This window comes from Bos taurus, chromosome 21, assembly GCF_002263795.3.
Source record: "Bos taurus isolate L1 Dominette 01449 registration number 42190680 breed Hereford chromosome 21, ARS-UCD2.0, whole genome shotgun sequence".
In the NCBI taxonomy this organism is placed as follows: domain Eukaryota; kingdom Metazoa; phylum Chordata; class Mammalia; order Artiodactyla; family Bovidae; genus Bos; species Bos taurus.
This window is the reverse complement of record NC_037348.1, coordinates 31,404,679-31,431,897: the sequence shown is the minus strand read 5'-3', so window position 1 is coordinate 31,431,897 and position 27,219 is coordinate 31,404,679. Positions and strand designations below refer to the sequence as shown.

The following is a 27,219-nucleotide window of genomic DNA, read 5'->3' as shown; positions in this document are numbered from 1 at the left end:
TTGTTGGCAAAGTATTGTCTCTGCTTTTTTAATATGCTGTCTAGGTTGGTCATAGCTTTTCTTCTAAGGAGCAAGCATCTTTTAATTTCATGGCTGCAAGTCACCATTTCACAAGAAAAAGGAATGAAGTCCTGATGCATGCTTGGGCTTCCTGGGTGGTGCTAGTGGTAAAGAACCCACCTGCCAATGCAGGAAACAAAAGAGATGTGGGTTTGATCCCTGGGTCAGGAAGATCCCCTGGAGAAGGAAATGGCAACCCACTTCAGTATTCTTGCCTGGAGAATCCAATGGACAGAGAAGCCTGGCGGGCTACAGTCCACGGGGCCACAAAAGAGTCAGACATGGCGGAAGCAACTTAGCACGTGTGTACACATGCTACAACATGGATCAATCTTGAAACCATTAAGTGAAAGAAGGCAGATACAATGGACTACATATCCTATCATTTAAATGAAATGCTCAGAAGAAACAAATCTATAGAGATGGAAAGTAGATTAGTAATTGCTTAAGGCTGGAGGGGAATGGAGAGTGAGGCTAATGGGTTTCTTTTTGAAGTGATTTTTTAAGTGCTCCAAACTAAATTTTGGTGATGTTTGCACAATTCTATGAATGTACTAAAAACCATTAAGTTGTGCATTTTAAATGGGTGAGTCTTATGGTATGTAACTGTATCTCAGTAAAGATGTATAAAAAGAAAAGGCAGCTGGGGCTTTCCTTTTGACTCTTTATCTTATTCCTTTCTTCAGTCTTTCTATTGGCTGAAATGAGGATGTGAGAGCAGGCATGGACGCAGCCATCTTGGACCGTGGGGGTGACTTTGGAAAGTAGGCTCTTTGCAGCAAAGCAACAAAACAGGAGGAACAGGGGACTGTGACTATGGATGCTCCCTGTGGATCCTGGACTGCCCACCTGCAGGCTCTCATGTGAGAGGAACAGGCTTCTATTTTAAGTCACTGCTGTCCTGAGGCCAGTTGCTCACAGTCAATCCTACTTATTTATAAATGAGACACATTGAGACCCAGAGGAGAGCCCCTGGACTCTGGGTTGGAGAACCTGGAGAGTTCCCAGCCAGCAGCAGCCCCACGGACCCCTCCTCTGGCAGTTCTCTGGGCTCTTGGAAAGTCTCAGGATCAACTCTTGACCTGACCTTGGCCTCTGCCTTTCACACTCTTCTCACACCTCTCAGAACCCAGCCCTTCCAGACCCTTCAGAAATCTCGGTCACATGCCTCTTTTGCCACTATGTTCTAGAACTCTCCATGTCTCAATTCTCCAAGTTCCTTTCCACCCACAGTGTCCCAACCTCCAGATGTTCTCTAGCTGCTGTAGGAATCATGCAGACGAGAGAAATCAGAATTTTTCTGTTTGCTTCCAAACTTGAGGACAGCCCATGAGTCCCTGAGACTTGTCTCCAGGCCCCAGAGGCTGCCCCAAGCAGGCCCGCTGTCCCCAGGGTCTCTGCTGAAGCCAGTTCACACCCAGAGTGAGAGTGGCATCCAACCCCCATCTGTTCACACAGCGCATCCCTATCATGATGCTCCCAGTGGCTCAGCAACGCCTGATGTGTCAGGACAAAGGGGAACAGCTGGGAAGAGCATTCACAACGGGAGCTGTCAGATGCATCGGTGTGAGGGTATCCAGCTGTCCACAGCTGGCAGAGAGGAGCCAGAAGGCGCTGTTCATGCCCTGGAGGGAGCGGATGTTCTCAGGGACAGAGCTGAGAGCAGAGCCTGTACGGATGAGGGAGGCTGAATGTCTAAGGGAGCACTGGTAGGCCTCGGGCATCCTGCCTCTACTTGTGGCTCAAGGCTGCTTTGCTATGTGACCCTCCTCCCTCGGGGCCTGAGCCTTCCCACCTGTGAAATGAGACGATGGACGAGATGATCCACCAGCACCTTCTCAGGGTGGACCTTCCAAAGCCGGCCCCGATCACATCCCGGTTTGATGAGGACCCTGGATTAGGGGCTCCCTGAGCAGATGTCAAGCCCCACAGTATTCACAGGGTGGGATGTGGGGGTGGAAACCGAGGAAAGGCTGCCCCGACAAGGGAGAGACCCCAGAAGCCACGCCACCCTTCCTGCCTCCAGCTCAGCCCCTTCGGGTCACTCACCATCAATCACCCTCTTCACCCGCCAGATCCGGAACATAATGATGAGGCTGATGGCATCCCAGGGGCTCCGGGGCCCATTGGCCACAGTGGACGCCACCATCGGGGCCAAGGACAGGATGATCACTGCCCCGTCAAACACCTGTGAGAGGAGGTGGATGTCAACATCCTGGGTCACCTTCCTGAATGTCCTGGAACCAGTGACCAGGTCAGGCAAGGCAGCTGGCACTGGCCAACGATGCCCTGCAGCCCCCTCTGAAGGTCACTGTCCATCCCTGGCTACCTCTCCAGATCCTCCCTAGCCTTCAGGGGCCTCTCCCTGCTGGACATGCTCCTGAGCACTGTCTCTCCTCCAAGTGACCTCAGTCCATCACCAGCCTTGGTTCAGGCTGCTTTGGGCTGTTCCAAGCTTCTTTTTCAAGCATCTGCCTCCAGCATCTTGTCTCTTCTTGGGACAGGCTTGCCTTCATGTCACAGGGTTCCTGCGCTGGCCTCTCTGAACCTCTCAGTGGCAGCAGGGGCTGAAGGAAGGCCCCTTCCCCTTGGGAAGCCCAGAGCTTGCATCTTCTTCAACCAGGGCTGGTGCTGAGTCTCTAACTCTGCCTGGAGGCAGAGTTCGGAGAGGAGGGGACCCCCGCCTAAGCTTCAGCTCTGGGCCCTGCCCTGCCATCAGCCTGTCCCAGTGTGGCCTTGGTCTGAGACTTCCACAGGCCAGGCCTCTCTGTCCACTCCCAGCATTTGACCCAAAGAGGCTAAAAAGTGTGTGCTGGCTGGGGGTAAGGGAGGAATGGGGAGCAGACACTGACCTTCTTGCCTTCTCCTGTGCACACCCAACTCGAAGGACAGCCAGCCTCCCCAGCACCCCATCTCCACCCATCACACCCCACCTCCTCTTCACATGAAACAGAGCAACTGGTTTGCTCTGCAGAAACCCAGGCTGAGAAGCACTTCTAGGGTCCCCTCACTCTGCTCTCCGACCACGGGGCCATTTTAAAGAGTAGATTTGTTTTCAAACACATTTCAGAAGTTTTCCAAAATGATTCAAGAATAACTTTTTAAATTTTGCAGAACTTCAAGGAGACATTTTAGACCATATTCTTTCACTGGAAACTTTATCAGTCGTCTCCCTTCCCCACCCACCCAACGGCACAGCTGGACAGACTCGTGTGTCCAGTGTGGGAGGGAGCTGGCCTTTGTTGATGGCTCCCACCCTGGGATGGACAGGACAGTGACAGTTTCCAGCTTCCAGGATGGCTGGCTGTGGGGTGCGGGGGACACTGGTCTTTACCTCTATCTTGTTTTCAATGTAATCCCAGATCCCGAGCACCACAATCCGAAGAACAGTCTGGAGAGAGGAAGTGAGAAAAGAGGGCATGGTTACTGCTCTTTCTACCTGCTTCTACCAGCAGAGAAGACTCCAGAGCTGAGAATCCAAGGCTCTGCCTCCTTGGGAAGAGTCTTCCCCTAAGTGTCTCTCGGTTCACATGCCCTCCCCAGCCCCGCCTTGAATGCTGCAGCTCAGGTCTGCATTACCACTGGCGCCAGCCCCTGGCTCAGCACCTTCAGTGCTCCCACTGAATACAGATACACTCTGAATCCTTGGAATGGACCCTCAGAACTCTGCCTCCCTCTCCAGTCATCTCTTGCACTCCTGTCATGACATAAAGCACTTGCAAACCTACAAACATGCAATTCTTTCTCCTATACCTTGTCTCCACATGTGGTAAAGACTGCTCCCCCACCCCCAATTTTTTTTCCTCATACAGTAATTGGAATTTCAGTATGGCCACCCAGAAAAAGACTACATTTCCCAGCCTTCCTTGCATCTGGAGTGGCCAAGTGAGCAAGTTCCGGCCAACAGCTTATGAGCAGAGAAGCTCTGTGTCCCACCTCTCAGTTGTGAGCCCTTCCTCCTCCTTCCTTCTCCTTCCTTCTTCCCAAAGACTAGAATGTGGGCGTGTCGGTGTGGTGGGGAAGTGTGTTCAATTAGGGAGGGCTGGGCAACAAGATGGAGGCACTGCTGGGTCCCCACCAGCCCCACATCACCACATGAGCCTAAACGGCCGGTCCCACCTGTCCTTCCACGAGAGAGAAATGAATCCCGCCTTGTTTAAGCCCGTTTTTGGTTTTCTTGTTAGAGCATCTTGGCCTGTGTGCTAACCAGAGGGCCTCTTTCCCTTTCTCTACTTGGAAAGACTTTCTTCTCCTTCTGAAAGTAAAAGTGAAAGTTGCTCAGTCGTGTCTGACTCTTTGCCACCCCATGGACTATACAGTCCATGAATTCTCCAGGCCAGAATACTGGAGTGGGTAGCCATTCCCTTCTCCAGGGGATCTTCCCGACCACTCAAGCATCGCCTCCATGAAGCTCCTCTACCTTCTCCAGGCTTGGTGCCTCTTTCCTGGGCGTCCTTATAGTCCTTGGGAACATCAATCGCTGCTGTCCCCTCCCCCAGCACTTCATCTCACCTCGTGGTGACTGCCTGCCTGATGCCCCAGTTAAGGATGAGGAGACACTGTCTGATTTCTCTCCTTTATCCCAGTGTCTGGCATAGAGTGATTACCCTCGTGAGTGATGAATAAATGCATGACTGACTGATTCCTTAAAACCCTCCATAACTCATTTCAATGCCTCTGCCTTCTGGGGTGGTTTCCTCACCAAGAGTACCTTTTTCTCTAAAGAAGATACTTAGAACCTGGTCTTGTATGACCCTGGTATAACTGTCTTAGGTCCTTCCCTGAACCAAGGTGAGAAGTTCATGGCAATTCCCTCCAGGTGAGGTCCGTTCTCCCACACGCCTACAGGATTAGGTTGGCCAAAAAGTTTGTTCAGAAAACCCACCCGAATTTTTTTTTGCCAACCCAATACAAGGTCAGCCACCTGAACCTGGCAAAAGCTGCAGAAAGGTTAGCGATCTCTATCCATACTTAGGCCACAAAAACGACTGGCTGCTAAAGTTTCCCTCTTCCTCATGAAGGACTATCCCAATTTCCATGAGGGGATGAGAAGGAGGGATGCTGGTGGTGGCCTGTTATGTCACCATGTTTGAGAACACAGAGGGACACGCGGCAGCCTGATGTCCCTTCCACATGGTTCCCTGATCTCTCACTTAACTGCACCGCAGCTCTGAGGGGGTGAGGAGAGATCTGGGTTGCTGGTTTGGGATCTTGAGGTCACAGTTCAGTAATGGGCTGGTTGTGTGGCTATGGGCAAATCAAATCCCCTCTCTGGGCCCATTTCCTCTTCCGCTGGAGAGACGGATTAGAAGATACACATCTTCCAGTTCCGTGTGAGACTAACATTTGCCATCTGGGATGTATCAGTAGGTTGCAAATCCTGGGCCGGCCCTCCTCACACGTGACTCCCATTTTACAGAAGGGGACGCTCAGAGAGGTTAAGGACGCTGCCCAAAGTCACTCAGGCGTTGGGCAGTGAGTCAGTGTTTGGACGTGGAGGCCGTTGACTCTGCGTTGTATACTCAGGCTGCATGAGAACACCAGACTGTCCCAGTCTTCTGTTGTTCACTCCCTCAAATTGGGCCGACTTTGAAACTCAGCATTTGTCTCCTCTGAAAGGATACACCAGCCACATCCACCCCAAACACACCATTCTGAGGCTCCCAAAGCAGAAAGTCCTGGCTAGCACAGAGGGGAACAGGGTCTGGTCCAAATATGATTTCTCCTTCTGCTGCTCCTTTTGAGATTGTGGTAAAATACACACACACACACACACACACACACACACGTTTTAGACTTTGTGGCATAAAGTACCTTCGCATTATTGTGCAACCTTCACCATCATCCACCTCCAGAACTTTTTCATCTCCCCAAACTGAAACTCCTGTGCCCATTACATATTAATTCCCCGTCTCCCCCTCCCGCAGCCCCTGGAAACCACTATTCCACTTTCCCTTCTCGGTTTGACTACTCTCAGAACCTCATTAAAAGGGAATCATCCTGCTTCTTTATAAACAAAGCAGCACTTACTGAAAAGTCAGTGGCCTGGGGTGGGGGGGAGGAGGTGAAGGAGGAAGGGAGCCAGCTAGGCTGAGACTCAGCCAGGAACCCGCAGAGGGGAGGGGCAGGCAGCATACATGCAGCCTCTGTGCTCTAGGAAGGGATGGAGGCTTGATGGGCTCCTGGGCCAAAGTGGTGCCAGGAAGGCAAGCAGAGCAGAAGCACCTGCCTCCTGCCTGCCTTCCTTGCTGGTCCATCCACAGAGACCCCCACCCTCCCCACCAACCGAGGGAGCCTTTTCTTTCTAGCCCAGCCCATGGAAACAGAGCAGCTAAAAGCAGCTGTGGAGAGGGCTTGGGAAAGCCCTTCTGGGCCATCCTCTTGCTGGAGAAGAGAAACGGCCTGGAACTGGTGGCTCTGAGTCAGGGTCAAAGCTGGAATGAGAACCCAGCTCTGAAACACCCCACCCAGGGGCTTTTCCCCTGTAGCATCCTTTGCAGGTATCAAGCCATGCTGCCCTCCCACCTCACAGCCCCCACCATGGGTCTCGCCCCAGTCGACTAACCCATTGAAAGCTAGTGTTCCTCAAAATGCTGGCAAGGACCCCCTGCTTCAGCAGCATCTGGGTTGTTATTTATTTTTCAGTTGCTAAGTCATGTCTGACTCTTTATGACCCCGTGGACTGCAGCACGCCAGGCTTCCCTGTGCTTCACTGTCTCCTGGAGTTTGCCCAGACTTATGTCCAGTGAGTCAAAGATGCTATCTAACCATCTCATGCTCTGTTGCCTGCTTCTCCTCCTGCCCTCAGTCTTTCCCAGCACCAGGTTCTTTTCCAATGAGTCGGCTCTTTCAAAGTATTGGAGCTTTAATACCAGCATCAGTCCTGGGGTTTTATTTAAAATGAAGATTCCTGGACTCTCATGGAGATCCAGGATATCAGGACCTCTGGGTGAAGGGCCCAGGAATTTGCCTTTTAAACAAACTCCCCTGGGGTCCCAAAAGAATGGCGGGGATGTATGAGGTGACAATGCCCTGGGTGAAACCAGGGAGGCCGCATGCCCAGATGCAACAAGCAGAGAGTTCGATTAGGAATCAAAGGTCAGGGCCCCTTTCTGGTTCTGACTAACCCTTACTAACCATGGGACATTGGCCGAAGCCACCTGCCCCGCCCCAAGACCCTCAGCCTTGCAATCCTGCCCCCAAGTGTTGCAAAGGTCTTTGAGGCAGGGAGGGACCGAGGGACCTGTACCCTCAATTCCAGCTGCCTCTGCCCTCCTGGAGCTAAGAGTTTGCAGTCTCCTTCATTCCAGTCTCACCTTCCAGAGATGAGGTTGCTCTGACGCTCAGGACAGGCTTGGCAAAATCTACAGGATGTCACCCTTTATTGTTTACTATAAGCCAAGGTCTTCTGCCATTTTACAGATACAGAAACTGAGGCTGAGAGGAGCAGGTAAGCCTTCTGGCTCCCAGGCCCCTCTTCCTTCCTACCCCAGGGCCCTCATCTTTTCCCTTGGGAAGCTCTGCTCTCAGGAGGGACGCCCCTCCCTTCTCCCCAGGGAAGGGGCTCAGGCTTCAGGGAGCATGAGGGTGGGTGGGAAGACCTGACCGCTGCACCTGCCAAGAGTGGGACACGACTTAGCGACTGAACAACAACCATCCCTTCTCCAGGCAGAGAGATTCCCTGGCTCATTGGTGAGCAGAGTGGGGGCTGGCACCCTTGCCCCCACAGACCCAGCCCCAAAGCTGGGCCCACTAGCCAGGAAGAAGGAAGCAGCATGCATCCCGCCCTGAGCCTGTGCCCCTGCAACACTGCAGCTGGTGGGTTTGGGGAGTGGGGCAGTGCCCGGGCTCTCTGGGGAGCCGCCTGGCCTGAGGAATACCCCTGGTGCTTCCTCAAGATGCCTATCTACCCCTGGGCAAGTTTTTGCTGCCAAGATGGCTGCAGGCTCCCTCCTCTGCAAGCCCCCTTTTAAACTGGAGCAGCAAGAGGTAGGCACACTGTCCGGGATCCAGCTACAAGGAGAACTTAGGAAATGGGAGCTGAAAGCAGTCTTCAATGTGTTTGCAAAAGAAAGGTCTACCGGGTGAGAAATCTTTCAGGGGAGACCGCAGGGCAGCACAAGCGCGCCCCCTGGAGTTAGGCGTTGATAAAACAGGAGCAGAGTGAGCAGCTCCCCGACTTCCCGCCTCCACCCTCAGGTCTTCCAAATGTGCGGAGATCCCGATGGTGAAGGGCATCTGCCTCCCGCCCTGAACAGCCTCCGCCCTAGGGGTCCAGAGGTGACCCCGCACCAGACGCCGTAGCCGACAGGCGCACTGGCTGCACTGGTTCCATTTCAGCAGGCGGTTCCCAGCTACCTTAAAAGAATGGGTTCAAGGCCGGCAGGATGATAGAGCATGGTGGCGACCACGTGACCAAGGGCCGTGCATTAAGTGCTGACATGACCCGGCTGTGTGCTCACGGTGCGGGGGGCTGCTGGGGGTGGGGGGGCTACCGTGCTAGGCATGGGTAGGAGAGGTAGAGAGCCTGGAATCCACAAGGCAAGCAGAGTTGGTTCTAGAACTCCCTCTCAGCAATATGAACATCTCCACTTCCTCGGTCCTGAAACATCTCTCACTGACCCCAAGTCTCCCTTAAGCCAACCCCCCGTCTCTTCTCCCAAGTTTCTGAAGAGGTGTCTCCACTAAACCCACTGCAGCCTGACGCCGGCCCCCAGCAAAACTGCTGGCACCTGGTAATTAGTGCCGACTCCTCAGCCCCTTGCGGGATGACCCCTGGCTTCTTTGGTTGGTTTCCTTCCTTCCTTCTTTGGTTTCCAGGGTCCCAACCCCTCTGGATTCTCCTCCCACCTCCTGGCTACATCTTCTGTCAGCTTTCCATCCTCAAATTGTTCCCTGGGCTCCATTACTCCTCTCATGCTTCCCGGTCCCCAGACCACTGCACCCTTGGCTTCACCTCCCACGGGACACCTGGGGGCCTCCCTCCCTCTCCTCCCCCCGCCCCCCTCTTCCTGCAGCAGTTTCTGGGCTTAGTGAAGGGCATCCCCACCCCCTCTTAGGAGACCGGTCCCCCTCCCCCTCCAAGTCATGCTTGGCCCCGTCTCTTGCTCACATGCTCCCCTCGATGCTGGCCAGTCCCCACATCCTGCAGTTTAGCTCCTTCAACTCCAGCTTGTTCCTTCCTCCGTCCTGCTTCCACTGCTCTGGGTCAAACCTTTAACCCCGAAGCTGAACCACATCTCCCAAATAGTCCCCAAATTCCAGTCTTCCTCCCACTTCCAACACCCACTCCTCATTGCCTTGCCTGGCTGATTTCTCAACAAGGCCAATTTCATCACTTCCCTCTCCTGCTTGGAGCCTCCTCCCCACTCTGAACACGATGCCCCAATCCTGAGCAAAGGCACCCTACTCCTGAACAAGATGCCCCACTCTTAAGCAAGACCTGGAAAGGACCTCGTGACCTGGCCTGGTCCCCAGGACATCTCCTTCCACCTCCCCAGCCACAGGCAACACCCCAACATGCTGTGGTCGCTCTTTCTCAGTCCCTTGTTCGCTCTGTGACCACTGCCTGAGGCCCTCCATGCCCCCACCCATCTGGCAGCTCACACATCCAGCAGCAGCTTGCAGGCCCTCTGAGGTCTCCCACTGACTGCAGTGGGAGATTTAAGCTCAGTTTCTTGTTCTCATTATACACATCTGCTTGGCTCCTTCCCAGTAGACAGTAAACCCCTGAACGGGGCCTGCGTCTTGATTATCAGGGCAGAATTCTCATGCCCAGCACCACCTACAGAGCCAGCACCTGGCACAGAGTCACCCAAAAGTAGGAGCCAGATGAATAAGTGAGAGCTTCCATTTTTCAGGTGCCTCCTCTGCTTCCCAGGTGGCACTAGTGGCAAAGAACCCGCCTTCCAATGCAGGAGACTTGAAAGATGCAGGTTTGATCCCTGGGTCGGGAAGATCCCCTGGAGAAGGAAATAGCTACGCAGTCCCAGTAGTCTTGCCTGGAGAATCCAACAGACAGAGGAGCCTGGTGGGCTACAGTCCATTGGGTCACAGAGTTAGACACAACTGAAGCGACTCAGCACACGTGCACCTCTGTGCCAGGCTCTCTATCAGGCACTGGGAGATTAATTTTATGGGTCAATTTGGCTGGGCTACAGGTATTCTGATGTCTGGCCAGACATCATTTTGGGGTGTGTCTGGGGGGGGGTGTTTCTGATGAGATTATCATTTGAACCAGTAGTCTTGAGTAAAAGCAGACTGCCCTCCCCAGTGTGAGTGAGTCTCATTCTTTTCAATCCACCGAAGGGCCACAGAAAACAAAAGAAGGACGGATCTGCTCTCTCTGCTGTAACAGCCAAAGTTAAAAGAAACCTTGATCAACTTATGTGTGGATGCACCAAGTATGGTCTTTCCATACAATGGAAGGGTGCTGAGACATAAAAAGGACACAGGCACTGAACCACACTCCATGGGAATGAACTTGAAAACATGTTGCGTGAGAGAGCCAGACCCAAAAAGTCAGATATGGAATATTTCCACTTTTATGAAATATCCAGAATAGTTAAGTTCATAGAATCAGAAAGCAGACTGGTGTGGTTGGCAGGGGCTGTGGGAAAGGGGGAATGGGGGAGTGGCCACTCAGTGGGGACAGGGTCTCCTCTGTGGGTGATGAAAATGCTTTGGAACTGGAAAGGGGTGATGGTTACACAGCACTGGGTGCTCAATGCCGCTGAACCTGTAAAAGGCTGTCATGTTGGGACTTCCCTGGTGGTCCAGTGGTGAAGAATCTGCCTGCCAATGCAGGGGACACAGGTTCGATCCCTGGTCCGGGATGATCCCACATGCCTCTGACCAACTAAGCCCCTATGCCACAGCTGCTAAGTCTGCACATTCTAGAGCCTGTGCTCTGCAACAAGAGGAGCCACCTCAATGAGAAGCCCGCACACGGCAATGAAGAGTAGCCCCCCTCTTGCCATAATGAGAGAAAGCCTCCAGGCAGCAACAAAGATCCATCACAGCCAAAAATCAATTGATAAAAATAAAAGGCTCTGTTTTGTGAATTTCACCTCAATAGAATCATAATAATAATAAACAGAAGGAAGAAGCAGCAGCTGCTGCCCCTGCCTTGAGGCTCCCATCTACAAGGTCAGCCGTGGGCTAGCTTTCCCCTCTTCCAGGAAAAGGAGCTGGGCCTCTGCATCTCCACCCTGGCTAGGGAACGGGGCCAACACCCCATGACCCACACTCAGGCCCTGCTGCAGGGTGACCCACCCTGGCTGGGCCCCCAGGCCTCGTGGAGTCTCGGGAAGAGAAGCAGCTGGCCTCCCCAGTTGCAAGTGACCACTGGGCCTGGTCTCAGCCAAGGGCGGTTTGCACAACTGTCCATCTGGATTCTGAAGGCTCTCCCCAGTCTCAGTGCTGCAGGGCCCCATGGAAGCAGGAGGAAGCGGGATGACCCTGCCTGACATGGCCCAGGAAGCTGCCCAGGCATCCACATTCACCTCGTGCCCCTGCAGGGACCCTGCCCGGCCTGACTGCGTGTGGGGCGCCTACTCACACTGCAATGAGAAGCGTCTGCCTTGCTGCTGAATAGCTTGGCCTGTTTGAACAGATGGCAATTCCTCAAACTGAATTACCATCTGTAAAAGAGATGACCAGTGCAAGTTCAATCCATGGTGCTTCATCATGCAGGGCACCCAAAACCAAAGCTCTGGGACAACCCAGGGGGGTAGGGTGGGGAGGGAGGGGGGAGGGGGGATTCAAAATGGGGGGACACATGTATACCTGTGGCTGATGTTGATGTATGGCAAAAACCGTCACAATATTGTAAAGTAATTAATTCTCCAATTAAATTTAATTGATTTTTAAAAATTGATGTCTTCACACTAAGCCCAAAGCAGCCCCATACTTCTCTTAAGACTCAGCTCTGTGCTCTGGGGCGTCTTCCTTGGAGCAGCCCCTGGAGCTCTGAGATGGGCAAGGATGGGCTGGCGTTCGCACACCCACCCAGAGGCCTGCATCTGTGCCGCCCATCTTCCTGAGGGCCTGGCAGTTTTCTGCTCCTCCACAGCCTCAGTTTTCTAACTCACAAAATGTCCTGCCCGACTCGGGGACAGTCCTCAAGCTCAGCTGAGACGTGGGGTGGGACGGGGCTCAGGACTAAGTGATGGGCCACCTGGCCTCAGGAGCCCTTTGGGTGTGACCTTCCTGGACTCCACACCCACCCCCGGCCGGCGGCCATGGCCCTGGGTGCTCCCCAGAGGGACAAGGGCCAGCCCCGAAGGGGCGGCATTGGCTTCTCCCTAGGTGAAGGGGTGTGCTGGGTCTGTGGTCAGAGATTTCACAGGGTTCGGGCTTTTCTTTCTCAGTTGCTGACCCAGACCTTTCCCTCAGATTCTCAGTCTGCTCCCCGCCTGCGTGCACCAGGGCCAAGGCGGGTGGGCAGGGAGGGGCATGCGGCGGGGACACGCCAGACAAGAGTCCGGAGCCTTGGGCCCCGTTTTGGTGGAAACCGGCTACGTGACCCTGGGCTGCGGTCCTCATCTGCATGGTTTTAAAGGGACGCTTTTGGCATTTTCAGCAGGCAAATCTGCAAGCCTACTCCATGGCGGAGGGACAGGTGACTCCCGCTTGAGGTGCCCCTGTCATGGTGAGAAGCACAAACACCTTCACACACTTCCAACCCTCCGGGGGGTAGGGGTTGGGGGCCTCTATGGCAGCGGTCCCCGAGCTTTTTGGCACCAGGGACTGGTTTTGTGGAAGACAACTTTTCCTTAGATGGGGCGAGGGGTGGGGGGCATGTGGTAATTAATCTGAGCCCGAGCCATGGGGATTGATGGGAACACAGATGAAGCTTCGCTCCCTTGCCCTCTGCTCATCCCCTGCTGTGCAGCCTGGTTCCTAACAGGCCTCACCCGGGTCAGCCCTGGTCCACAGCCTGGGGCTGGGACCCCTGCTCTGTGGGACGCCTCTAACCTCTTCAGATGCTAGGTTCTCCTGGGAGCTCCGGGGACACCCAGACTCTCGAGCTGGGCTGCCCCTCATGTGGGGCTGGCTGTGCTGGGGAAGGCAGGGCTCCCCTGTTACTTTCCTGTTATCCCTCTATTATTCCTGTTACCCCTGTTACCCCCCACCCCCCATTACTCCCCTGTTACCCTCTCTTACTCCCACCTTACAGCCCCACCCTCCTCATCTCTGACAAGGCCCAAGGTCACAGTCATTCTCCCCCAGCCCCCAGCTCTCCCTGCTGAGCCTGTGGGAAGCCCAGCCCACTTCCATGGCGTGGAGACAGGGCGGGGGGCGGGTGAGGGTCTGAGGCCACAATGCCTCTACACAGGGGCTTGTCTGTTTCAGGTGGCTCGTCTCTAGCAGTGACAGGAAGGGAATGCCAAATTAACGCTGGGTAATAAATTCTGTGAAGCCAATAAAACCAAAGCGGAGGGATAGATGGAAGAACCGCAGCAACTGATTAAACATTTTTGTTGGCAGTCACAGACACATGGCACATTTTCCAGGGCTTGCATCAAGCTGACATCTGGCCAGGGCCCATGTATGTGTGGGAGGGAGCCCCGGTGAGTGGAGATGAGGGGACCCCCCGGCCGGAGACAAGGACCCTCCGAGGGGCAGCAGGCCAGGGAGCAGGCACTATCTGGGGGCCAAAGCATCTCTGGGACGATGACCTTGGTGAGCTGGTGGGGACACCTCCCAGGAGGGGCAGTGTTGGGTCTGCCCCCTCAGTCTGAGCCCAGGCTCGCTGGCCAACTTCGTGGGCTGCAGGAGCCGAGGCCCGGGAAGAGAATGTTCCGGGTGTGGAATGCCTGCTGCCCAGCCCAGCACACCCCACACCCAGGCTGAGGATTCTGGACTCCAGGCCTAAGGGGCCTGGGCCTCCCCTGAGTCTGAGAAAGAGAGTGCATGCCACTAGCCAGTGTCAGAGCTGGCCCACCGAGAACCCCGGACACGAGAGGATCCCGGGTGCCTGACTCCCTGGGTTGCCTAATCACATCACAAAACACTCTCTACTTCCATCCCTCCATGCACATCACTGCTCTCCCAGAGCACCCTTCCGCCCTTTGAGGCCCTGCTGTGCTCTGGGACTCAGAGGCCCCTCTGCTTCTGAGCTGGTGTGAGCTGTGCGTGTACGTGTGTGCGCATGTGTGTGTGTGCACAAGTCTACACGCCAACGGGCTCTGCACCATGTTCCTTTCTGACTTCCTCCCCACGCCTCCTGACCACGTTGAGAGGCCCCAGTGGGACTCTGCCCGGGGTAATCTGGACCTGCGGCAGTGCTGGGTGAGGGCACATGGAGTGGGCCAGCGGCCAGCTGACTCGGGCCCATCTTCCGTTAGGAAGAACAGGGCTGCCACACAAAACTCTCTCGTTCTATAAAGACCCGCCACCCACAGGATGAAGCCCAGTCTTCTCAGCCTCCCCTGCAGACCCTGCCGGGAACAGCCCCAAGTCGATGCCCCTGAAATGCAGGCAGGGGTTACTGTGACAGGCCCGGAGCTGCCCACAGGACTGGCCACTCACCCTCCCGTCAAGGCAGAGGAACCGGGCCGAGATCCTGGTTCCATGCATTTCAGATGCGCTCAAGGCTATCAGCTCCCATCAAAACCCAGGGCCCTAGGGCTTCTCGGTGATTTTCCCCTCTTATTTCACACACAGAGAAATGGGCTGGGGCTTTATCAGCTGACTCTAGCAATGGCAAAGGGCATCTGTGCTCCCTGACCCCAGCACATGCCCCTTTGCTCCCACAGAAGGGTCACAGCTCAGTCTAGCCAGACCCTGTCCCCCCTGAAAACCTGGGTCAAGTCCACTGCCTGGCCGTGACTCCGTCTCTCTGCCTCCTGAGCCTCGCCCCCCGGCGCACCCAGGACCACAGCCATAGTGTCCCAGTCAGTCTCCCCGCTCCAGGCCCCTGGGCTTTGGCCTGGCCTCTGCCTGCTCCTCACCAGCTGCACAAACCATCTGCTCTCTCTCAACCACCTCCCACTCAGCCTCACCTTCACAGAGGTCACCTTCCACCCCTTACCTGGACGACACCTGCTCACCGTCCGGGCCACCCGCCAAGGCCCAGCACACAACTTCGCTCCCCGTATTGTGTCTCCCTCTTTGCAGCCTCGAGGGCCAAGAGACTAAAGCTTCGTCTCCCCGGGACAGAAGTTGCCCTGAAGAGATGGTCACAGGGCCCGAGTCTCAACCCACCTCCGAGAAGAACACCGAGAGGATGGCCAGGCTGATCCAGTGTATCACGCCAGCAAACTGGAACGCGCTGGAAACTGCAAGCACAGTAACAGGGGTCGATTTTAGGAGTAAGGAATGAGGTCCATCCGCAAAGCGGGCTTCGAGGCATGGAGGCAGGCCTCCAGGAGCCCGGAGAGTGAGCATTTGGACTGGGAAGCAGTCGGGTCAGAGAACATGAGGGAGCTTTAAGGGCTGTCTGCAATGGAGGTGGAAGGAGGTGGGTGGGTCTGTGATGCTGTTTTTCCTTCTACCCGAGAGGCTGCCTCCATCTGCCCCCAGGCTGCCTCTCAGAGTTCCAGAAAGGAGCCTTCCAGAGGGACCTTACAGAGACATCCAGGGCTCTCGGACCAGGGAAGGCAGCTTTGGTCAGATCTAGATGAGCTTTCAGAAATCCCCACCACAACTGACCCCCAAAGCACTGTGCGCTGTGAGTGGGATTTAAGGCAAGCTTCCTTTGACTTCTCATTCTGAAACTTCTGAGTGGCTGAGATGGCAGTGTTAGCCAGAGTATTCTGGGGAGAAGACTGGAGCTGGGAGTGGCAGAGGGAGCTGGGGGTGGGGAGGGGATGTCAGCCTCACGAAAGTGGCACAGCTTCCCGCCTCCAGAGCGTGAGCAGGGAGCGCCAGCAGCCACTGAAACTCCCACCCCACCTTCTACCAGACAGTTCTTGGCACTAAGGCACCACCTCTGGGCTCATAGTATAGGAGCCCTGAGGCTAATAGTAAGATGCTGGGATCCAGGACAAGGGCAGGTGGGCTTTGATAGAGAGAGGGCAGAAGGGGATGCCTCTCAGAAGGCCAGCCCAAAAGACAGAGTGGTAGGAGTGGGTGACCCCGGGCGGCGTGGCAGGGCAGAAACAAGACACAGGAATGCTGCTGGGAGCACGCTTCCCTACTGCACTCTGGCCAGGCCTGCTCAGCACGTGGCTCAGCTCCCCTGGGAGCCCAGGAAAAATGCCCTGAGCCATCGCGGGGCAGGCTGGCCAAAGAGAGGAACCCACAGCCTCCCCAAAGCTCTGAGATGGGCCTGCCCTGGGGGGCAGGCAGAAACGAAGCCCTGGACCATGTCCAGGGTCACAGAGCTGCCACACTGGGTTCCAGGTGGGAGACTTTGGGGCCCCTGGCTTGAGGCCAATACGAGCCTCAGAAGGCAAGGCCTGCCCCACTGTGGGTCACATGAAGATGAGTGGGAACTGGGAGGCTGAGGCCTGCATGATTCTGAAGGGGCCTGCGTGATTCTGAAGGGACTTCCAGATGATTCTGGAAACATAAAATCTCTCCCCATTATTTCTCAAATGAATTCCTGGGCCTTTTTTTACGGTTCGCTTTAAAAGAGCAATAAATCTCTGATTGTGCATTTTATGGAATTTAAGATGCCTTTTATGAGCTGCTATTGGATCTCCCACCAAAATCAATCTCCTGGATACTTAATTTTAAGCAAAATTCCAGTGTCGGCCGCGTTCTCGGTTCTACCCAATGCCTGAGCAGCCAAGGGCCCAGGGTATAACCCACAACAGGGAAAGAAAGACTCTGTTATGGTCAGACCTCATAAAAAGCAGACAGAGGGATGAGTGGGAGGGAAAATAGACAACACAGTATAATTGAAGACAGGCTGAGTGTAAAATCAGGGCTGGTTACTTTCTGCTGGAAGATACGGTGATTAGAACCAAGGGGCCACCAGCTGTACAAAGCCAATGAGGCTCATCAGACAAAAGCAACTCTGCACTCTCTGCTGCCCTCTCGGAGAGGAGAGAAGGCTAACAGGTTGGCAGGAGCTTTGACGGACCCTGAGTGCAGAAACTCCAGTAAAGGACCTGCGGAAAACAAGTCTTAAGATGACAGAACAGGTCTGGGGGTGGCCGGATCAACAGTCCTGGATTTTGCCAAAGGACGGGAAGGAAATCTCTCAGAGGGCCAACAAGTTCATTTCTTTTTTTATTTGCATTTGAATGAACCATCCTCTAACTAGGGGACCTCTGGGGATGCAAAGAGCACTCACTCACCCAAAGCCAAGAGTCAAGGCCCTTGGCCCTTCATGCTGGTACACCAAACAGGGATCTACAAGGGGCTGGGGGCAGAAGAGGACCCTCTGCTCTGATGGCTGTGCTGCCAAGGGGCACCTGGAAGGACAGAAGAGGTGGCAGGCAAGCCAGCAGCCACCCCGTGCGTCAGGCTCCCATGAACGTAGGACAAACACCAACAGGACCAGGGTGAGGAGGAAAACCGTCATGAGGGCTCGGCATCCCAGCTCCAATACCTCTCACCAAGGGGAAGTCCAACTTCTCCCAAGCTTCATTCCCATACCCATAGAGAGGGTAACAGCCGTCTTGCCTGTCTCCCAGGGCTGCTACTAGGATCAGATGCACAGAGAAGTGCTTCCAAAATGATCACATTATAGACAGATAACCCTGCCAACTTACAACTGGTTAAAAACACAAGGAATCCTAGCATCGCTGTGGCTGCTGTCATTACAGGCTACTACAAAGTGAGACGCCTCCACACATGGGAACTCTAAGCTACAGAAAATCCCAATCTGGAAGATTCCAAATGGGAACAATAAAAAAAAAAAAGATGCACACAGGGGTCCCCAACGCTTTGGATCTTATCAGCTGCTGATCATGGCATGCTGGGGAGGGGGAGTGAAGAGGCCACCCTGGGTGGATGGGGGGCAAACCCATGCTGGGATGACACAGAGAGGGGCTGCCAGATGCTTTCTTCCCCGCGGTCACCCCCATGAGCTATGGGGCCAGGGTGGGGTGGGGGGGTGGACAGCCGTCAGGCCGGGGGCAGATCTCACTGGTGGTTGGGGACCCCTGATGGATGCACATGGAATATTGACATCATATGTGTTTGCATATGTATCTCTCTTGCTACTCACACTGGAGAAGCTTTATATCTATTAGAAGTTCCAGAGTCAGGAGAATCACCACCAATATTACACAGGTTACCAGGAAACCGTTGACACTCGCACTGAGCAAAAATACCTGCCACACGGCTGCTCTCTTCCCACAGCACGGCTTCAGCCAGGTAGACCTGCGGGGACAAGAGCGGGGAAGGAGGCATGAGCCGGGAAGGGGGTATGGGGGGGGCGCCCGTTGCAGCCCTGCTCTCAGACCCCGCCCCCGGCCCACCACCTCCCACCTCCCCGGCTCTGCGCCTTCTTCACGGGCACTGGGCAGAAGGACGAAGACTGGAAACATCTCACTGAGAGATGCAGCTTCGTTTACAGGCTGACCCAGGCTGCTCACAGCATCTCCCTGTGCTCCAGTCTCTTCATCTTTAAAATGGGAACAAAACCACATCTCACAGCCTTGTTGTAAAGACAGAAGATCACAAAGGTTAGTGGAGAGGCTGGCTATGTGATAAGTACTGCATGAATTATTATAATTATTACATTTATTACTATAGGGCTTCCATGGTGGCTCAGTGGTAAAGAATCTGCCTGCCATGCAGGGGACCCGGGTTTGATCCCTGGGTGGGGAAGATCCCCTGGCGAAGGGCTTGGCAACCTACTCCAGTATTCTTGCCTGGAGAATCCCCATGGACAGAGGAGCCTGGCTACAGTCCATGGGGTCCAAAGAGATGAACACAACTGAGTGACTAACACTTTTACACTTTCACTTTATTATTATCCTTCTGTGCAGGGTCAGAATGGAGCACACGTTCTACATTCAGGAGACCCTCAAAACCACCTCTAACAAGTGCTCAGTGAATTAATAGGCGAATTTTCTTTTTTTTTTTTTTCAGTTATATAAGAAAAGATTTGAAGTAGATCTTTGTTTCTCAAAGCAGACTGTAAGAAACATTAGTTCCACAGAACATTAATGGTTGTTACTCAATAAAAAGTTTCCATGGTTGGGTAAGTTTTGGAAAATTTGTGTCAAGGTTAAATGGATTATTTTTCTTTGCAGGACATTTTAGTGCCATTAATATGCTATCACACACCAACGGACTCCAAAAGGAATTACAGAATCAGTGTTTCCTAAGCTCACTATCCCACAGCACACTTCTGTATGTGGCATCTGGAGGGACTAGTGGTCCGTGGACCAGCTTTTGGGAAACCCTTGACTACACGATCATGATCATACTTAGATATGCGGCCACCAAGGATGAAATCTTTCCTGAGTAGGCCTGAATATGGAGAGAAAGCAGAGAATCTCAGAGCTGGTAGGTCTCTTAGGACACTTGATCCACTGCTTTCAGGAACACAAGATTCTGGTGATAAGGGGGTGCCTCTAAGAAGGTCTTGGGATGGTGAGGTCAAAACTCACTGCCTTGGTAGGTTATTTATGGGCTGGACCCACCTGCCTGCCTTGACAAGGAGGAATGAGGTGCCCTGGATCACCAGTGGCTGGGGCCTTCTCGCTTCTGGCTGACCTTCAGTCTCCTGGGGCCATGCCAAAGGCATTCTAGACCTCCGTTTCCCCATATGTAAAACTTCTTTACCTCCAGGGTCATTGAAAATTAAATGAGAAAGTGTATCTGACCTTGAAGGAAACATGCAGCTGATGACGATGGTGATGGTGGTGATGATGGTGGTGGTAATGATGATGATAAATTATCTGATGGCCCAAAGATCCGGCTGTCACCCCTGTCCTTCCTGTCCTGAGGGAGCGGCCGGCTGGAGCCTGCTGCACAGCGGCCAGGACCCTCCCTCAAAGAACCCGAGGGTGTCGCTGGAAGGGGGACTCCTGCCTTGAGGTGCTTCCTTCTCCCCGAAGGAATACTGTGGGTGCTTCCAAAAGGAGATTTCTTCCTCACAATCCATCCAAGGAAGGCTCGAAGGAGGCCCCAGCTGTGGGAAGGTGGGACAAAGCTCGTGGCTCTTCAAGGAAACCTGGCTTATTCAAATCTTTCTTGGATGTTTTCTAAAACCACTGGGAATGATAGGTGTCCTTGGCTCCGGGGGAAAAAACTGGGGGTTCAATCCCCAGCCTCAGAAGCTGGTCCCAGGAAGAGGGGTAGGGGAATTCCATCAGGTGATGGGGAAGGATGGAAGGTGCCTTGGACAGGCAGAGGGTGACTGATGTGACCCCCAAGCCCACAGCCAAGAGTGTGGCTGGGGTGAGGGGTGAGGAGAGCTGCCAGGTAGAAGGGAGGGTTCTCACTGGGGACAAGAGTGAGTGGAGGCCAGACTGAAGGCAGGTTTCAAAGTCCCCAGCAGAACCACCTCGCTCCACCTTCCTGAAGGTTCACGAGGGCTCCCCCTGACCCTGGATCTTAGCAGAAAGGTCAAGAAGCGATTGGTGGCCCACGACTAAATAGGCTGCAGGATAAACCTCAAACCAACACCACGCAGACCTCAGGAGGGTTGCCAGAGAAAGTACAGGACAAACAGGTAAATCTTGGATAAGCAATCAACAATTTTCTACTATAAGTATGTCCCAATCGCTGCAATGGGCTTCCCAGGTGGCTCAGTGGGTAAAAGAATCCGCCTGGTGGTGCTAGTGGTAAAGAACCCGCCTGCTTAAAGCAGGAGCCGTAACAGAAGCGGGTTCAATCCCTGGGTTGGGAAGTCTCCCTGGGGGAGGGCATGGCTGCCCACTCCAGTACTCTTGCCTGGAGAATCCCATGGTCAGAGGAGCCTGGTGGACTACAGTCCATGGGGTTGTAGACTCAGACACGACTGAAGCAACCGAGCAAGCAGGCATGCACAATCATTGCACGCTTACACTAAAAAACAAAACTCATTGTTTATCTGAAATTCAGATTTAACTGGGTACCCTGTAACCTTATTTGCTAAATCTGACAGCCCAAATTCAGAGCAGAGGGGGCTTGAGGTGGGTCTGATGAAGGTGGCTGGGATAAGTCAGAGGGATGCATGGGAACCCTGGGAAACAGGTGAGAAGCCAGCATCAGGGAAGGAAAGACCAGGAGAGGGACACCGCTGGGAGGGCTGTGCGTCTGTCCAGGAGACCAGGAAATAAGGACTAGCGCGGCCAGCTCAGAGGGACAGCCGTGTCCCACCTGGCCGAGGCCCAGAGAAGCCTAAAGACTCTGCCCACAGGGGCTATCCGCTGTGCATGCTTTTGTGTGTATGAAAAATCCCTTTGGATTTTAAAAAAATTATTTATTTTGCTGCACCAGGTCTTGGTTGCGGCATGTAGAGTCTTTATTTGTGCTATGTGAACTCTTCATTGCAGGATGTTGGAGCTACTTCCCCGACCAGGGATGGAACTGGGGCCCCCTGCATCAGGAGCTCAGTCTCAGCCGCTGGACCAGGGAAGTCAGACCCTTTGAATTCTAAGGTAGCCCTGGCCATCACCACCGACTGACCTCCTCTCCTCCTGGCCCATGCTGAGGGGGTCATGTCTTCTTTTCTCACAACATGACATTCCCGACCCCCTTCCAGGGGCCCTATTTAACCTTTTCGCACCCCTCACCCCGATTCTCGCCCAGCTCCAGCTGCCCCGGCACGTCCTCTGGAAGTCTCCTGCCGCCCTCTGCCCTCCTGTTCACTCCTCCCCGAGGCCACGAGCACTTTCACTGCCGGGTCCCAGAGGAGACCCAGCTCCAATTCCACATCCTCCCTGAAACCCAGTCCAATTGTGTGTGGCCCCTAAACCGAAGCCATTTCACTGTCACCTGAAATCTGAGGCAAGCGCTTTCCATGTGATGAATAAAAAAGGGCAGCTGCCAAGGCCATTTGCTGGAGCTGCTGCCACGCTGAGCACCAGAGGAAGACGCGCCTGTATGCCCAACAGGGGCCGGGGGGCACCTGTTCTCCTCCGTGCCTGCGCATCCCCGAAGCATACGGTGTGCCCTCAGAGCCCGAGCCTTCTACCCTGAGAAGTAGCTCTGGTACTTCTTCAAGTAGCAGTCTTTCCCTCTAAAAAGGAGACTCCAAGCTTGAGCTGTCTCCATGGGAGGGAAAAGTCATTTTATGTTGCTGTTTCAAATGTTAAGATGTTGCTTTTTATTTTTTTGTGTGATTGGAAAAACTTCCTAAGCAGACCTGGGTTTGGTCACTGGGAAGCGGTCAGTGCTGTAGTTTGAAGCTGGCAGTGCGGGCCTGGCCCTGACACCATGGCATCCCTTAGATGCCAGGACTCAGAAACCAGGCTGGGAAAGATCTAGAAGTCAAGTGCGTGCCGGACACCCTGGGTGTCCTACCCTAGGCAGGCACTGTGACCCAGACAGGCAGCGGCTCTCAGGCTGCCCTTCCGTGGGTGAGAGGCAGACCATAAATGTAACGAACTAGGAAATTAGGAATTTCCCCAGTGGTCCAGTGGTTAAGAATCCACCTGCCAATGCAGGGGACACAGGTTTGATCCCTGGCCCGGGGGGATCCCACATGCTGCAGAGCAACTAAACCCCTGTGCCACAACTACTGAGCCTGTGCTCTAGAGCCCGCACTCGGCAACGAGAGAAGCCTCCACAGTGACAAGCCCGGGCCCAGAACTAGAGACTAGCTCCCGCTCGCCACCGCAAGAGAAAGCCTGTGTGCAGCAACGAAGACCCAGTGCAGCCGAAACGTAAATAAACGGAATTAATTCATTAAAACAGGTTAGGAAATTAGATGGTGTGCGACAAGGTGGTGGGTTCTGTGGAAGAAAAGAGGGGCATGAAGGGTGGCATTTCAAACTAGGTGGTCAGGGTAGGCCTCACCCAGAAAGTGCCACTGTAAGCAAGAGCTGGAGGGAGTGAGGCTGTGCAGATCTGAGGGCGCGGTGGCGACGTACAGGAAACAGGGACTGTTTGTGGTAAAATTGTATTGGACTCCCAAGGAATCTCTGGCAGAGTAAATACCAGAAGGGCAGGATCTGGGAGCTGGGCTGGGGGTGGGAGAGGTGGGGCTCCCCCTTTAGGCTGGGGGCAGTTTACCTAACCCACCTGGGGCAGATGCTGCAGGCGTTCCCACAGCCCTTGGGGCAACCGATGCAGTTCCTAAAGAACCCCACATGAAAGTGTTAGTCACTCAGTTATGTCCGACTCTGCGACCCCATGGACTGTATAGCTCACCAGGTTCCTCTGTCCAAGAAATTCTCCAGGCAAGAGTACTGGAGTGGGTTGCCATTCCCTTCTTCAGGGGATCTTCCCAACCCAGGGATTGAACCCGGGTCTCCTGCACTGCAGGTGGGTTCTTTACCTTCTGAGCCGCCTTGGGAAGCCCCAAAGAACCCAGGGCAGTTGCAAACAGAGCCCAAGACTGCCTGAGTCCTGCGCTTCCACTTCCACACCAGCCCAGGGGTCCCCCTGGCCCTGCTCTGCCTTCAGCTACCATCCCTCAACCACGTCCATGTGGAGGTGACTTCCTGCAACCCCTCTTTTTGCACAAGTTCAAGAAGTGCGATTCACACATGCTCTATGTGAAGCCCAGGGCAATACACGTGCGGGTGGACGCAGCTGCAGCAGGTGGAGGGAGACCACCCATCAAGGAAAGAACAGCATCCAGGGATCCAGTAGCTGCTGAGGAGCGGCTGCCTGGGGCAGGAAGGCTGCAGTCCACATCCAGGTCAATGGTTCTCAACCTTGGCTGGTCTGAGGACCACTAAGAGAGCTTAACAACATCCCAGCGCCTGGGCCACACACCGTATCATTCAAAACACAACCTCTAGGGTGGGACTCAGGCCTCAGTAATTTTTGATCTCCTTGGAAGATCCCCTGGAGAAGGCAATGGCAACCCACTCCAGTATTCTTGCCTGGAGAATCCCATGGACAGAGGAGCCTGGTGGGCTACCGTCCATGGGGTCGAAAAGCGTGAGACACAATTGAGCAACTAACACTTTCACAAAGTGCAGCTGAACTTGAGAACCACTGTCTTTGGTCTCTGATGCCCAGTGGACTCTGGGAACCAGCAGCAGCAGCATCACCTGGGGCTTGTTAGAAACGCAGACTCTTGGGCCTCCCCATACCCATGGAATGAGTGCATGCCAATGAGATCCTGGGTGATCTGGGTGACGACCACTGTAGTGGATTTAGCAAGAGGCACTGGGCAGCTCAGGAGGTGGGCAGGGCATGGTCAGGGGAGACGGGGTGCAGAAGAGATGAGGCAGTGAAGGCAAGCAGGTCCCCAGCCAGCCCCAGGGCTGGGGCGCAGGACCCAGCACTGAGGAAACGGTGAAGAAGGCAGGCCCCCCGGGGAGCAAGAAGGAGCACTGATTCTCACTGAGGCTGAGTGTGTGTGTTCGGGGGCATCGAGGGATTCCTTACCCCAGACCTAAGGCTGAAGTCAGAGTCCAAGCAAGCTCTGGGCTTCCAGCTCCATGAAGAGCAGGACTGTGGGCCCCAAAGCTCCATGACGGAGGCTGGGCTGAAACAGCAGACTTCCTGGCTGCCCCAGTGTTTGGAAATCCCAAGCTGCTGATAAAATGTCCTCTGAGAGTCAAATGATTCAGACATTCCTAGGAGACTGTGTCTTAGCAGAAAAATAGAATCTTTCCAGCTTCATAATGTCCCTGAATGATTAAATAATGACTCAAGGAGTTCCATGGGCCAAAAGGGAAATCAGCATTGACTCTTTAATTAGAGAAGATACTTTCCTCCATCTCTTGAGCATCCAGTCCTGTCCATCAAAGCCCTGGAGTGGGTTTTCAGGCTGGTGTTATCCCCAGGAACACCACCAGAGGGCAGGCGTCTCTCAATTTCCTATCTTGGTGCAGTGACAGCGAGGGGACAGCTCCAGGAGGCCGGCTTGGGCTGCCAAAGTCTGTAAATACCAACAAGCAGATGGCATCTCCTGGCAGGCAGGCGTGTGTCCTACTGTGAGGGTCCACCAGTCACTCCTGAGACCTCAGAGAAACCCTGGAGCGGGAGGGGAGGTGAGTGCCCTTACTGCTTCTGTTTATATACTTAGGTGTCTTGATAAAAGTTTGAGAGAATGACTTTTAGAATGTGAGAATGAACTCTGGCAAGTTTCTGATGGAACCTTCATAGGAGGTCAGGCCGCGTGAGCGGCCCAGAAGGAGGCGGCTCCAGGTCACTGCTCCATCAGGCAGTGTTCCCAAGCCTGGCACCGAAACAGCCCCGTTCTGAAAGGCAGAGCAGAGCTGTGCGCTGCCAGGACAGCAGGAGCTGTGTTTGCTCCTGGGGAGTCTGGCTACTCCCACCCTGGCAATCCACAGCATGGCTGCCAGGCTGGTATAGCTGGGAGGATGCACGATGGGGGAGAGGCAGTGGCTAGAGTATGGAGATTGTGGAGACCCCCACGCTATCTGAACAGGTGCTCATAGGCTGTGGACAGTCCCAGTGTCCCCGGAGGAGGTGGAAGATCACAGAAGAGCCTGTTTCTCTGTGAGTGGCCAGACCAGATGGCCGCATATCCTACTGCGTGGGGATTTTCATCCCTCAAGTCCCCAAAGAAAGGGGTTGAAGTTGAGGCCTTAATGAAGTCTGGGGCACTGGGCCTCCCCACCCTACCTCAACTCCTGCCTTGGGAGGCTCTGCTTGACCAGAGCACTGAACCTTCTGGCCTGCAGAGCTCTCTGAGGCATAAAAACCTCGGCACTGCACCCAAACAATGCACAAACCACAACAGTGTGCACAGCATTCCAAGGGGCGCATGGACCCCTCGAATCTCACTACTAGGTCTTCTAAGGACACCTGGGATCCAAGTTTAAAGCCAGGGACTGCGCAGTCTGAGATCCGCCCCTGCCCCCCAGGCCCTGAGATACTCTAATTCTGTGTTGCTGGACGCCGGTGGCTTGGGTGCCCCAGACTTGGTGGCGGTTTCATCAGCAGATCTAGTGGCCCCACTTTTCTTTACTGTATTCACCCCAGGGGATTAAATTACTGTCAGAGAAAGCCACGAAGCTGACTTAAAATCCAATTTCTGGCATTGCCCTGGGTTTTATTTGTATTGATTTAACAAACACTTATAAGGCATTTACTATGTACATATGCCACTCTGAGGACTTTACAAATGTTAACTTGTCTAGTAGTTTTGGACGACAATTCCTTCAATTTTTTTTTTCCTTCTGTTGACAAACAGTGGGGACAGTCAGACTTTTCCATCTGTCTAGGTTTTGGTACTAACACCACCACTGCCTGAACTCTGAGTGTTATCTTTGAGCCTTAGTTTCCTAAGCTTCCAAATGGGAAATGCTGTTTTATTGCAGGAGTGTTATACTAAAATATTAAAAATAACATGTAAAATCTACAATGTAATGCTTACTACACCATTCATATTTATTATGATTGAGATGCGTGGACATTATAAAAGTGATTAATCATCTAAATGTGGGTAGTTTCCACATCCATTCCATCCTGTACATAGTTTATTACATGCCCGCTAGGTGCCAGGCACTATACTGGGTGCTCAGCACATGAGGGCACTCAGGGCATTCATCTATATGGAATCTGCAGCCTTATAAGTTAATTCTGACTCTGCAATGAGCTCTTAGTCCTAGACTACCCTGAAAAGCTGAACATATAAAGGGAGAGGAGAAAGCAGACGAGGGAAATGAGCTTACACATGAAGAACTCATTCAAAGACAACCATCCTCTCAGGAGAACCATCAGTCCAACAGCCACAGGGACACACTTGTGCCTCTTTCTCACTCTCACAGGGAGAAGCAGAACAGCAGGCAAAGCACTGTCAAGTCCCTTCGTTCCTGTACACAATCGCAGGAGGCAAGCAGAGCACACACACTCAGAAATGGAAGCACACTACACGCTGTGGTCACGGGGACTCTCAGGTTGGAGGTGAGAGGTGAGAGGTGACTCAGCCCTTGGGGGAACTGAAGAAACTGAAGCTCCCATTAGAGCAGCTTAAGTGCTGCAATCAGAGCTAAAGGTTAGCCCCACCCCCTGGGGGGTGGAGGGCGGTGTGCAGCTGGGGTCACAGGAGTCTGACATGTGCTCACTCCAGAATCTCAGATATCTTGCACCCTGGGAAATGCCAGCTCTGGGAAAGATAGCAGGGAGCGGTGGCAAGAGCCCAGCCCAGGAGCTGTTACCCCACTTGACAAG

At 53.9% G+C, this 27,219-nt stretch overlaps 1 protein-coding gene across 5 annotated transcripts in view; it reads right to left on the bottom strand.

Moving 5' to 3' along the window:
- The window catches only part of TMEM266 (transmembrane protein 266), a 124,038-nt gene that overhangs the window by 29,174 nt on the left and 67,645 nt on the right, over window positions 1-27,219 (bottom strand). For 3 of the 5 annotated variants that reach the window (XM_005221971.5, XM_005221970.5, XM_005221973.5), the window contains 4 exons: window positions 18,188-18,342; window positions 15,271-15,344; window positions 3,395-3,451; window positions 2,110-2,248 (listed from right to left, as the gene is read on the bottom strand). In XM_005221971.5, coding sequence (XP_005222028.1) covers window positions 2,110-2,248; window positions 3,395-3,451; window positions 15,271-15,344; window positions 18,188-18,342 — 425 coding nt within the window. 5 annotated transcript variants of the gene reach the window in all.